A 13,835-nucleotide genomic window follows, 5' to 3' on the forward strand; every position below is an offset into this window, starting at 1 on the left:
GCCATAAATCCTAACCAAAAGCCACGTGCAAAGCCTTGGAAAATTAAAATGCTGCAATTTAACCAGCCCCCAAAACCCAGCTGCTGAGTCACTCTGACTACACAGTGCATATTCTTCAGCTGTTGAAGGATGTATTGCAGCACCCTGAGGAATATATCAGAGGAATAAACAATTATTAAAGCACATGTGTAAATGAGTTTTGCCAACACTTCAAACAATGTTTAAAATTATCCATAGAATCATAGAATCCTCTAGTTTGGAAAAGACCCTTAAGATCATCAAGTCCAACCATCAACCTGACACTTCCAAGTCCACCACCAAACCATGTCCCTAAGCATCAAGCCTATTCAAAATAATGGATCCCATATTGAAAACCACTTTTTAATTTATTTTTTTTTTAAGAGAAGTTATTTACATGGCTGACATGGGTCCACTCCAAAAGAAGCAAGCCTAGTTCCTCTTCAAGACTTCTGAAATTACCCTGATGGATGCAAAGAGTATTTAAACTCTGTTAGGTCAGTAACTGAAAAATACTAAATGAAACAATTGTATCTTTTATGTCAGTTTATCTCTATATCGAAAGCTTGTAACTATTACAACTATTGTCTGAAATAGAATATTGAATCTCCAAGAAATATGTGAAGCACAGTAATAGTAGAAATGTGGCATAAAGTGGGGAAAAAGACCCAACAAACCCACACATCCAACCCTTTCTCTCTAAATGTAATACAAATGCCTTCATTTGGAATCTCAGCAGTCAGTAAGAATTGATGGTCATCTTTAATTAAGAAGACTTACTAGCTGCATCTGGCTGGTGAAGAAACCCAAGGGGCAAGCAAGCACAGGCACCAGCTTACTGCTTATCCATGATGCTTAACCACCGTGATACTCTGGTACTGCTACTGGGTACAGCAACCAGGCTGCAACACATGGTCCCTGCTCCACCAGCACAGACGCAGCCAACATTAATTCTCTGTAAGGTTTTCATTACTTCCCGGAAAAAAAATGAAAAAAAAATATCTGCAAACAGTACTAATTAGAGACTTGTGCATTTACAAGGGCATAGTAGTGTCCTTCCTTTGCCAGTAATTGGCTGTGGGTGCCCTGCTCAACCACCCTGCCATTCTGGATCACTGCAATGATGTCTGCAGTCTGTACAGTCGTCAGGCGGTGAGCAATGACGATACAGGTTCGACCTTGTCGGGCGTTATCCAGAGCTTTCTGGACGATCTGCACACAGATGTTGTGAAAATGCTGTTAGCACCTGGAAAGCCTTCACTTGTCACAGGAACCACATTTGATTTCTTACTCTTTGTTATCACCTGAGTATATCTCACACAGATATACAAGTAACTGCATACGTGAGACCCTTACTCAACTCAGGGTTTCTCACCGAGGTCAACGAGACTGATCGAACGAGGATGAGACATTGAGAAGGGGGTTCTTGGGCATCCAGTTTGGTTCAGGACACAGATTCAGTATTTACCATCAAATACAGCTCATAGAAAGGCAGCTGAAGAGTATCAGCTCCCCGTGGTGTTTTCCACTTAAAGTTTTCGGCTTTTCTACTTGTTTATTTAGTAGATATGCACAGCTTCCTAGTGTTGTTCAATTCACAGCTTGCAGCTGGAAAACCTACTGGGATACATCTGCCCTGTTATTTCACAGCTGAGCATTTGCAACATGTTTGCATTGATTTTATTCTACAGAAGTCAGCTAGCCAGGTACAGAGACATATATATTTCACATAATAACCATTACCCACCTTTTCACTTTCTGTGTCAAGAGCAGAGGTAGCTTCATCCAGAAGCAGAATGGCAGGATTACGAACCAGAGCACGGGCAATTGCTATTCTTTGTTTTTGACCTCCGGAAAGTTGTGTTCCTTTCTCACCCACCAGGGTATTATATTTCTGGATGTTAAAAATTAAAAAAGAAGGCCTGTGAATACTTTTAGAGGAGGAAGATTAGAAAAGAAAAGTTTTATGCATGGCTATAAAAATGATTAGGTATTTCCATCTTGAAAGAAAAGAATGGTGCAAGTGGTTTTAATAAGGCTAAGGTTTTATAAAGACCTCTAGTATAAACAGTTATATATACAGCCACACATATTTAGACCTGGTCTGAAAATTTACTTCCCAAAGGCTGGGATAGGTTTTGAATGGTACCACCAGTGATACAGTGGTAAGGTGTCCACAGATATCTGCTCATGAGCATATAATCGTAAGAGTAACTAGAGATTTAATGCTTACTGACATATGCACGAAGAACTTGATCCTGCATTACTTGTGACTGAAGAATCCCAAATGTCATTAGCAGTAATGAAGATGAAATATTTTTCAGCATCATTACATCATTTTCAAGTTACACAGAACTACAGTGAAAAACCATTAAAGCATTTTTCCTTGTTAGAACTAAATTCTTGGCAGGCATGAAGGTCAAATGCCATGTCATTCACTTTTGATTTGTTGCCCCTTCGTATTTGTTAAGAAACACTCCCTGTGCATGCCCATCCAATTAGAAATAGAGCATTTAGTTTTATTGAATTATTTTAGGAAAAAAATCCCTCTCTCTGAGAGTAACTTGAGAATTTTCTGCTGTCAAACAAAGAAACTGTCAAAAAATTTATGAGGACTTATTTGTACAGAGTGTCCTCTTATTTCCCCCCCTCATATTCTGCTTTGTCTACCACTATATTAATTGGAACATTGGGGTTTTTTGAACAAACTAAGAAGGACTTTAAGATTGAAACACACTGACATTTTAGACATAAATTCTATACCTTTTCTTATTAAGGAAAACAAAAATGTTTGTTTTGAAGTTGATCTGTGTAAGTGAGCATTACCTAGATTTCTCCATATCATTCCAAACATCTAATCTCACTGTGAAGAGAAGATCACTACCTCTTACCTCTGGCAGTTTTTCAATGAAGGTATGAATATTTGCTGCTTTAGCTGCTTCTTCAATTTCCTCCTGACTAACCACCCTACTGTTGTCTCCATATCGAATATTTTCGGCGATGCTGCAGTCAAACAAAATGGGCTCCTGTGACACCAGGCCCAGTCTGGACCTCAGCCATTGTAAATGCAAAGATCTGGTATCAAATCCATCTGCTAACTAGAAAAGGCCGCAGAAAAATGATGTCAGGTTGACTACAGAGCTCATCCACAGATACACACTGCAAACAGGAAATGTGAATTGTAAGAGGAAGCCTGTTACGTGTTAGATTCCCAGCTGAAATCAAGTACGTTTTGCATGCAAAATGGAAAAGAACCAGTAGTACAGATGAAATATTTCCTTTCATTAGTTTTTAATGTTGTGTGTGTTTTTGCTTCCATTTCTCAGCAGACAGAGTGCAGATCACAGGCTGTTCCTGCAATCCTTCCAGCCCTACTGACCACAAGAAGCAGCACCAGGACCGTCACGGGAAAGCCTATCCCTAAGAAACTGAATACAACAATAAATATTCTCAGCCGTAGGCCTCTAACTCAACCTTAAAACCTCCAAGGAGGCTTCTCTGGACTTTCTATACCCATTAACGGGGATGACATCGAAAAGCCCATTGCCACCTTCTGATGGTGACGCAGTAGCATCCCTGTGGGATTACACTGTATTATCTGAAGCATGTATCTACGTCCCTCGCGTGAATTCGTATCAGCAAGATGACTAACCCACTGACAAGCGACACGAACGTTATGCCCCTGTGTGACCGGGCTGTGAGCGGCTTTGGGGAGGCAACACAGTCTGACATGGTCATTCTTTTCCCTGGTGACGTCTGTGCCCTGAGCCAGCACACCGTGCCAACACGGGTGCCAGCGCTGGTCCGTGTGGGAAGTGGACAGAGCAGGCAATGAGAGGGGTCTTGGGGCTGTCTACAGCTCCACTGGAACCACAGCCCCAGTAACTCACACTTCTGAAAAAAGCATCTCACCAGAGGTATTGCCAAGATTGTTTAAAGCCTCTGAAACCTTGGAACATAAAGAGTTCTGTAGATTTAATTGTTATTAATAGCCACACAAGTCTATTTTTACCACTTGTCCTTCCACAGGGTCATAAAATCTCTCCAAGAGCTGAATGAATGTGCTTTTGCCACAGCCGCTGCTTCCTACTAACGCCAGAGTCTGTCCTTTGTTAACCTTCACGTTGAGTCCTTGCAAAACTTGAACTTCTGGCCTTGTTGGATATACAAAATGGACGTTTCTGAATTCAATGCTGCCTTCAAAATTGCTCTGAAAAGTAACAGAGAGTTCACGTGCTCGTATTAGCATTTATTAGCTTTAACTATAATAACACTTGTAAGACTTGGTTATTAAAGTGAGAGAACTGACAAGAAAGTTTGGGAGGGCATTTTCAAAACTGCTTTTGAAATTCTTCTTTTAAATAACATATCGGATTGAGTGCAGTATCATTATTTATGGGACGACTTGCAGATGTAAGTTGCTAGATCCTTCCGGAGAAGGAGTTGTCTGCATCTCTTGTATCTGTTTCTCGCTTCACCTTTAAAAAGAATATCTTTAGACAAATAAACAGACTTAATATTTTTCATTTCTGACACATGTAATTGAGGCACTTCTACTCTTGATATAAACTACAGCATTTGCTTTCCTGATCTCACACTGCAGGTAGCACTATTTAAATGAATGTAACACAAGGTCAAGATCAGCTATTAAGATACCAGAGCTAAACTCTTTGGTAGGTAATTTACAGGCATGGAGGACAAGCTGTGTTTTAAAAAGCAATGATATTTGTTAATCAGCCATTCTAGCCAGGTCAATTTTTAAGCACAAGCAGAAGAAAGGGGGCACACACTAATGCTATTGTCTCTCCTGTTTGGGGTAGGAGCCAGCCCTGTGTACGTACTAGCAGCACAACCAGTACAGTGCTCTTGCAGCAGCTGGTGATCTAATTTAATGGGCACAAAGCTTTGCTTTGCTGAAGTCACAGGCATCACCGGTATTCAAGTCTAGTCTATACTAGAAATATTTTCATTTAAGTTTTATTTTACTAGGGACCTTCTGACAAATCTTTCAATGTCTGCGCCAGAGGACCTGGTTCAAGAAGATATGTAAGTGTGCTCATAACTCTAAAGGCTGAAAATCCTGTATATAAGCTTAAAGTTATAGAAACTGGATTATGGCTTCCTGAGTAGGGGCTACCATCTAAAACCTACGCGGGAAGTTCATTTTAAGCTTAGATGCATGTACAGATGTAATCCTTCCAGATCACGTAATCTGAAAGCATTTCATGCGGAAATTTGACAAGTGCTGAGGTCAGTTTCCTTAATGACAATTTTGGTTTAGAGGCAAGTTTTTGGGGATTTTTCGAGTGTAAGGTTTTTTTTTTTTTTCTTTTTCTTATTGTTGGTTTTTTCCTTGTTGTTCCCTGCCCGCCCCTTAGAGCAAAACAGATTATTAATTAAGTTAGTTTTGACCTCACAAGAGCACATTTTTTCTTGTAAGAGTTTCCACAGTTGTAAGAGTATGGCTTTTGGAAAAACTGTTTTCTCTCTGAAAGAACTAGTCTTATCTACAAAAAAAGTAGAAAAATGCAATTGTATTTTAGTTCTCCTGTAAACCCTTACAAAGACAATGCAACTGTTAGTGGAACTGACATCATCAGTGTTTTCCTGAAATCATTTAAGATGTAGGTCAGTAGAATGGAAAGTATTTTTTTTAGGTCATTCAGAGCAAAACTACATTTAAGGCTATACACTTCTGACTGAAAACAAGAAATAATACAGTCCATTAAAAAAAAATAATAATGAGTTAGTGCCACTGTTTAATATGTCTGTCTTTTGTAAGCCCTAAAAAAAAAAAAAGAAGCTATGAATACAGTTGCAGACAATAAAACATTACTAATTTAGTTTGTTTCAGTATTTTTCTGCCCCCCCCAAACCAAACTAAAAAACCCCCAAGCCCCCTTACCAATTTTTCACCTTCTTCACTGTAACTGTCAATTTGAGGTTTTCTGTCCAAAAGCTGAAAGATTCTTTGCGCTGACATTCTAGCTTTGCCAAAATCTGGTGCCATTGAAGCAGACTGACCAACATTCATAGCTGCAAACATGATGGAAGAGAAGACTCTAAAAATAAAAGACAAAGCATCATTCATTTCAGGTAGAACAATGCCTTGTTCTTCTCATGTGTAAAACAAACCTTCAGAATAAAGTTTTTTAGCATCTTTAGATTATGACATTTCTGAAGCTCCTCACCCCCCAAGATGTCAGTCGGTATTAGGAAATTCTATTTGTTCCTATAACTACTTTATAGATGAGCAGTGGTGTTACATCACTTCTCTAGGTAATACCCTCTGCCTGGAAAGAACGTCAAACAGCAAAGACTTGTCCAGAGTAGGTGTGCTGAGCTTGGCCACACACTTGCTACTTCACTGCCTGAATATGCACCTTTCCCCAAAACAGCCCTTCTGCCCAAACTGCGCTCCCAACCAGACTGAATTCCTGAATAGTTCTATGCCCCATTACCTCTGTAATTTGATGAAATAATGTGCATGCATTGAAAACACTCTCTCATGTATCTTTTTTTTTTTTCATTTTATAAAGTATACTCACATAAATACGTTTTCAAAGTTGCTCAGACAATGGGCAATGAGCCATGCCCCAAATCTGAAGACTGCCGCATCAATAAAGTAGTTTGCGCACTGAGCTACTCCGTAGGTAAATCCATAGAAAGGGGCTTTTGTCAGAGAATCTCTGATAAAGGAAGAGACTTCCCATAAATAACTTGTAAAAGAGAAACAGCAGATACTGGCTGGGGGATGGCCAGATTTCTGGGTTAAAGTTTTCAAGCAGTACAGCTCACCCCCAGAAAACAAAACAAATCAGCCCAGAACACATGCACACCCACAAACAACCCCTGCCAGACCCTAAAAGCACCCTGCATCGTGACATGGAACTGTCCTTAGGACAGAGAGCAATGAGATCTCTCATCCTCAGTTATGCTATCCTGAATCTCTCCCTTTGCTTTTCTATAGCAGGGCAGGCCACTAGAGCAGTTAAAAAACAAACAAACAAACAAAAAACTACCACATATGACCCGTTTTATTAAGAAAACAAGTAGGCTCCAGCCCAGCCTAAGAGCCGCCTGTTGGCTTCCACCAGGTTTTCCCATCCAAGCAGAGACCTCTCATCCCGATTCGGAGCAGGGACGTATTGCTGGGTATCCCCACAGGGATTCAGACTAAGCCTCTATTTCTCAACCCGTCCCTCTGGAGAAGGTTCATTTTGTGTAGCTAATTGAATGCACACTGAATCAGAGTCTGGAGGACTCTCTGCCTTCATGGTTTAGGATGCTCTCTGAGGAAATGGAGATCTCCTTTCTAGTCTGAGCTGTAAATCAGAGACCTTTGACAGTCCAGGTGAGCATCCTGCCCATAACTGGGGTATTACTAGTTCACCAGACAGTGAATTTTAACACAGTTTTGGCTGAGGACAGGTTATACAATACATCATTTTAAATTCCTTCTTTTATATTAGTTACCTTGAAGGAAGAAAGAAACGAATTAGATTTGGGACTATTTTGTTTAAACAAAATGGAGCTAGAAAAATCTGGCATCCTTGATGATGCGAATGCATTTCAGTGGAGGTGAAACAAGAGAAACATGAAGTTCATTTCAAGGTTTCAAAGTCACATGAGGGGAATAAAACCGGTTTATGTTATAAAGGGTGTGGTATGGGAGCTAACTGACAGTTCCTGAGCTAACTAGTATCAATGCAATACACTGAAATGGAGTGAACGTATGTCCTACGTTTTAGGCACACACAGGCAAACACAATATTCTGTAACACATATGCAGAGCATGCAGTTTATAAAGTGTTTGCATAATGAAAAGGCAAATCCTGCAAATGTTTTTTTCACTCTGCATTTAAGAATGTATATTAAAATATAGCAAGAGAACAAATTTCAAAACTACGTAAACGGCTATTGATATCCTTCCCAATCTTTTGGGTGTTGGACATGACAGCAAGAAATGTATTTACAATAAATCTGAAAGACTAAAATGTACAAAGAAAGAATTATTAAAGAAACAAATCCCACCTATATGGACCATTCAAACTAGCAATGTATCTTGCATAAAATGCTTCTTCCCTGGTCAGTGAAGCTACAGTTCTTATGTTTTCAACTGATTCTGTTGAAATCTAAATTGGGAGATAAAACAAATAAGAGGTAATCTCTTACAATTGCAATCTACAACATATCTCCTAAACACTCGATCTCTTCTCTGGCATTTATTATTTTAGATCAGAAAGTGCTTGCTTAAGAGAGGAGATCAAGGTCTATTACCAGGTGATAGAAAGCCCAGAGCAACGAGATTATTTATCCCACGGTCACAAGACAAGGTGGGGTTGAAGCCAACAACATATTTGAGTTCAGAACATTGGGCCAGCACGCAGGAAGCGTCAGCAGCCCCTGCCCTAACCTGTGGGCTGTGGTCCTGATGAATTACACCCTGTTTAATAAAACAGGAACAAACCCCAGTCACCCGGACACAGATCGCGCTTTTGCACAGACTGCTTCTGTCTCCTGGAAGAGCGCTATCAGGTGAATGAAGGCAGTACCCTCAAGCTCTTGAGCTCATGAGTGGTTTGCATTTGGGGATGGAAAAAAATGTAGCGATATCAGGGCTCGGTGGCTCAGCCCCGCAACGCTTCTGGCCACAGCACAGAGCAGTGCAGAGCTACGCAGCTCGCCCTAGGCACAAGGCACACCAGTGCTGGGACTGCTGCTGTTACAGCTGTCCCTGCCCAGAAATCCGCTATGCAGGCTTTCAAATGCATTTTTATAGTCTAATTTACAGATGTTTTGTGTTATCTATGTTTTGCTTTTCTTGGGGATATATAAACATTCCCTTCATCCCCCACCCTGTCCTGTCCTGTCCTCTCCCCCCTTCATTTATCTTGGATAATTGAGTCAGCTGTAATATAGTTACAGTGTTGTCCTTAAAAGTGATCACACGCCATAACCCTGTAGTTAAAATTGGAGAACTTACTCTTCCAGCCTCTTCCAAAGCTTTTTGATCTTTTGCAGCATGACCAGATACAGAGCTAACGCTCGCAGCGTTTGTAGCAATAACAAAAGGAATGCAGGCCAGGATAAGCAAAGTCAACTGCCAGCCGTACGCAAAAGCAATAACGATGGCAGTCAGAAGGGTAAAGACAGTCATAGTCATCAGTCCAAGTCGGCTTCCAGTTGCCTAAGAAAACCCCCAAATATCCATCATTAGATTTTCTTTTTGTTACTTATATCACCACTTCAAATTGCTATATAGTCAAAGCCAGCGGTTCAGCTGGAAAACGAAACCATGCACGGTCACGCACGTGGACGTTGTGCACCTACTTAGGTAACCGTTCCTAGACTTTCCTTGTACCTGCCAGCCTTCAGGCCTTCAAGCGGGGCTAAAGTAGTCTAAACAGTTGGTCACGATAGTTGTTAAATGAAATACGTATCTGGGATGTCCCACACTACCTGAGGCACAGAAGACTGTGGCCTCTGTCACCGTAGGGCAGACTGGCGGTTGGGTGCCCAGCGTTAGGCAAGAGGGCCTTCCTTCTAACAACAGCCATCCATTGACCCGTCCCACCAACAGTGGTGGAAACTACTCATCCTCAAGTTCTCACACGGCTGCACCTGGGGCTGGGTTCTCAGAAAAAAATCCGGATTTGGCCACCCTGCAGAAATGCTTTATCTCAGTGGGATAATGAGCAGGAAAGATGAACTCATACTGAAGAACTCCTGTCTCCTCCCAGCCTGTATAACCTTTTCATCGAGAACTTTTAAAATGAGAGATGATTAGCATCCAGCCTCCGGGTGGGCTCTGATCTGCAGAAAAAAGGTCTGAAAACAGCCCTGTGGAAATAGTTCATCTTCCAAAATTTGGCTTGATGGAAAAAACAAAAATCCTTGGGCGGGAAGCAAAAATTCTTCTCTCTTTTGCCAAAGACTTTCCTGCCCTGAAAAGACTTTTCTTGTTCAATAAAATTTAAAATAGTAATAATTAAACCAATGCCAAGGTGAATTGTTGCCATATGTTCTAGGGGCTGCACATAAAGATGGATTTGGAAACTTCAGCCAGCGCAGCATGAGGCACGGTACTTACTTACTGACACTCTGTAGCGCTCCAGAGAACACAATAGCTTTGGAGACCAAGTCATGCCCTCAACTGGCTTTTGTAGTTAGGGGACCCTGTGCATCTCTCCTTTCTACTGCCCTGACAGGGTGATATAGTTCAGTGCCACTGAAGGAAACTGGAACTTTAAAAGATGAAAATGACTAAGTTTTGTCAAGGACTATTTTCTCACTACAAGCCTATACAGCAGGAGGACAGGAGAGAGAAACAAAAGTCTACAGTGACTGAAAAATGTAGATATTAAAGGGTTTTTGATGTACAAATTTGAAGGAAACAAAGACATCTTAAAACAAACCAGTAAACTTTTCCTCCACAACAGCTGCAGTGATTTTTTTTTTCAAGAAGGGAAGAAACAGAGAGACATCTGGCAGATGGTCAGGGACTGCTGATGAGGTGAGCAGTAGGAGGAATTGTGCAGAATTTGCCATATTCTCCTGCCAGTGTCCAGTGGCCACCTCTCCCATACCAGCGCCTTGAGTCATTCCCTCCCTTGGCCATCGCCCTCCCTGGTGTTCTTTACTAATACTGGGCCTTTTCTTACTGTTTGGTCTGCTTGTGTGTGAAGCACGTTTGGTGGCGATGGGAAGAAGAATTCTCTTCATTTAGGTCAGTAAGGGTTTCTACCATCTGCAGATGCAACCTTTTCACAGCACTCAGGTGACACCCCATCACAGGGTGTAAAAACTTGGGGTCCACTGATTCTGGTCCCCAGCACATATGAAGATTTCACTTTGCACGATGAAGTGGTCTACAGTTATATGTTTAGCTTAAAGACTTCTAGGGAGGGAAATGAAAGGTACATGAACATCTGCTGGATTTTTGATAGTTCTCATAAATTATCAGCTGGGAAGACATTTCCAAGGTGTCAACAGCATGCTATGTAAATGCATCTGCCAGTCTGTGGGGTAGATTTACTACCTGTGTTCTGAAATAATCTCAGTGTCCCTTGCCAATTGCAATTAATATTTGCAAGGAAAAAAAATATTAAAAAACACACAAAAAAGAATCAGCATACCCCTTTGACTTGGGAAGCATCTGTAGCAAGCCGAGTTAGCAGAACACCAACAGCGTTTTTCTGATCATCGTACCATCCAACCTCCTGCAAGAAAATACACTATTTTTTGTTTCAAAAAATTACATGTTCTAACCATATTTCAGATCTATCAGGATTACTAGTAAAATGAACAAACATTTCCAGCTCAGCTAGCATATGGGGAAATGGAAGTACAAGTCATGATGGCTAACTGCAAAATTCTTCCTCTGTAGTCAGCATCTTCCAAGTAAACTAAAAGAAAAAGCTTAAAAAGTCTTATTCTGTTGTGAACATCTAATTGTTCACAATCAAAGTGTTATTAGCTGTGATGTTCTTCTGAATGTGCCTATTTAGAAACTTTTATTATAAACCCATTTCACTCAGTCCTTCCTTGGGCCCGAAGAGGTTAACTATTCTGTTCTTACAAGTTACCTATTCCATTAACTATAGAAGAGCAATTGCTCATCTATATTTGTACATATTGAAAGGAAATTATGCCCTTTTACCTCCAAAGGCTAAGGCAGTTTTTTGTTTTTTTTTTTTTAAATCACTAATTTTTCCTCTCCTAATTCTTTCAGATGTTTCTATGAACACACAGGTTCTTGTCCCCAATGAGTGTGTATGGTACCAAATTATGCATTCTCAAAACTTCATGCAAGTGACATGAACTCACAAAAATTAACAGGAAGGGTTTAATATAAGTAACTTTATTCTTCTCATGGGTAATTCTTGATGCAATAGGGCAATTTGAATTTTTTGCAGCAAAAAATTATCAGATTGCTTATTTGCTACAAATAAACAGTGGCAAACTGTGTGCATACTAACATGCCAGAAATACGCACATTTGCAATGACAGTCCTTCAAAATTAAACTATTTGCAGTAGCATCACCAAGCCAAATTGCACATGGATTAGGAGGTTTTCAGAAAAGTTGTACTTTTTCCTAAGCTAGTGGTAGAAGAGACATATTTTTGTTTTCTTTTCTCCAGACCACACAATTAAAACCCAATGTGTGCCTTGTAATGGTCTGCAAAAGCCATCTGGCTCTTGTGATACCCTAGCTGCATAACTCATACCTGCTGAAGTAATGCTCTGAAGGACAAAGAGCGCAGTCTCATTGTTAGTATTTCCCCAGACTTCCCAAACATGAATCCCTGGGGGAGGAAAGAGAGTCATATTTTCTCATCTGATGTTTTAACTCTGTTTACAAAGCTGCACAACAAAAGCAATGACACCAAAAAGTCTCCTACAACCCCCTGTGCATATATAAGTCTCAGGAAAAGTGCTGTTCACATTCGTGGAACCTGAAACTCTGTTTTCCCACAGAAAAGAAGCAACATGGCAAAGAGGGCAGGAGGTTCATTGTAATGCCTTATTCGTATGCCCCAGAAGCACTAGGAGATAAATCAGCTTATCTAGTCCTTGGCCCCCCTACTGTGACTGCTACCAGAGACATTCACTCACCGCAGTCATACCAATGGATTTTGATATGGACATCAATCTGCAGAAACTGTTTTCTGCAAGCTGTGGAGCAGTCATAAGAGGACAGCAAACGATGGAGTTTGCTTGATGGTATGAAAAAGACCATCTGCTATGGAAAGAGACTATTTTATACTTACTTTGGCAAAAGCCTATAGACTGTCAATGAGAAATGTCAGTCTTAACTTTGCCTTTTAAGGCCAGACCCTCAACTTTGATTTCAATCATGCTGAATCCACATTGCCTTCAGTGGCTTATTTAAACCAACAGCAAATACGGACGTATGTCTTTAAGTAAACACGTCCATTAAACCCAAATATCTCGGGAAGAACCCTGGCACTTCTGCGTGTTTTTGTAAGTTCTGATTGGTGTTTTGCTGCTCAGACTGCATTGATATGAATTATACCTGCCGCCTGCTGGGGAGTTAAGAACTTCTAACGTTTCAGTGTAGTGACACTTACTTGGATTATGTATGCTGCTAAGGTAATCACTCCAAGTAAAAGAAACATTAAAGAAAGCACCAAAGTGTTTTTATTCCTCTTTTCTGGATCTGTTTCTTGAAAAGCCTATGCAAGAAAAAACACACAAAAATAAGTACATAGACAATGAGTGCCAGTTATATAAACCAGCCTTCATCTCAAGAAGCTTGTCTACTTCAATTTCTCTTAGCGAGTATCCTGGATCCTGAAATCAGTCTGCAGTCAACTTTCTGTTGAGGGCCAGAAGACAGTCCAGCTTTCCATTTAACCTACATCTCACTATTTTGTTCCCTCAGCTTCAACTATTGCTCCTCCTTTCCTCTGCTAGTCAGATGCAATTCCACTGGGCTCTGCCTGTAGAGGGTCACTTCACCAACATTTATCCATTTTTCACTGGATCCATTTATAGCACTGAATCCCACCCTGAGTCTTACATAGAGAGAACTGGCTGAGCACGAGGGAGGCTCAGGCCTGCAATGTCCATTTGCAAAAAAAACCCCCTAACTTACCCCAATGATTTTTCCAAATATAACGGCAAATGCAGGATGGACCCCACCTGAGACAGCAGCAGCAATCACTCCCAGCAGTACATACAGCCACTCAGGTTTGTTCAGAGCCAGGATTCTTGAGTAAGGCACAGCAGGGAGATTTTCTTCCTACAGGAAAAGGAAAGCTGCAGGTTTTCCTTGGAAAGTTGCAGAATA

General features: G+C 40.7%; 1 protein-coding gene across 2 annotated transcripts in view; it reads right to left on the reverse strand.

Annotated features, from left to right (window-relative positions):
- Positions 1–1,032: 1,032 nt before the first annotated feature.
- The window catches only part of ABCB5 (ATP binding cassette subfamily B member 5), a 34,311-nt gene continuing 21,508 nt past the window's right edge, over positions 1,033–13,835 (reverse strand). For both annotated transcript variants that reach the window (XM_049798094.1, XM_049798095.1), the window contains exons 17-28: positions 13,641–13,787; positions 13,114–13,218; positions 12,250–12,327; positions 11,157–11,240; positions 9,005–9,208; positions 8,053–8,153; positions 6,567–6,707; positions 5,924–6,080; positions 4,031–4,228; positions 2,910–3,116; positions 1,766–1,912; positions 1,033–1,230 (exon numbers count right to left, since the gene is read on the reverse strand). In XM_049798094.1, the coding sequence (XP_049654051.1) occupies positions 1,033–1,230; positions 1,766–1,912; positions 2,910–3,116; positions 4,031–4,228; positions 5,924–6,080; positions 6,567–6,707; positions 8,053–8,153; positions 9,005–9,208; positions 11,157–11,240; positions 12,250–12,327; positions 13,114–13,218; positions 13,641–13,787 (1,767 nt within the window). The remainder of the gene's footprint in view (positions 1,231–1,765; positions 1,913–2,909; positions 3,117–4,030; positions 4,229–5,923; positions 6,081–6,566; positions 6,708–8,052; positions 8,154–9,004; positions 9,209–11,156; positions 11,241–12,249; positions 12,328–13,113; positions 13,219–13,640; positions 13,788–13,835) is intronic.

This window comes from Accipiter gentilis, chromosome 4 (genome assembly GCF_929443795.1).
Source record: "Accipiter gentilis chromosome 4, bAccGen1.1, whole genome shotgun sequence".
Taxonomy (NCBI): Eukaryota; Metazoa; Chordata; class Aves; order Accipitriformes; family Accipitridae; genus Astur; species Astur gentilis.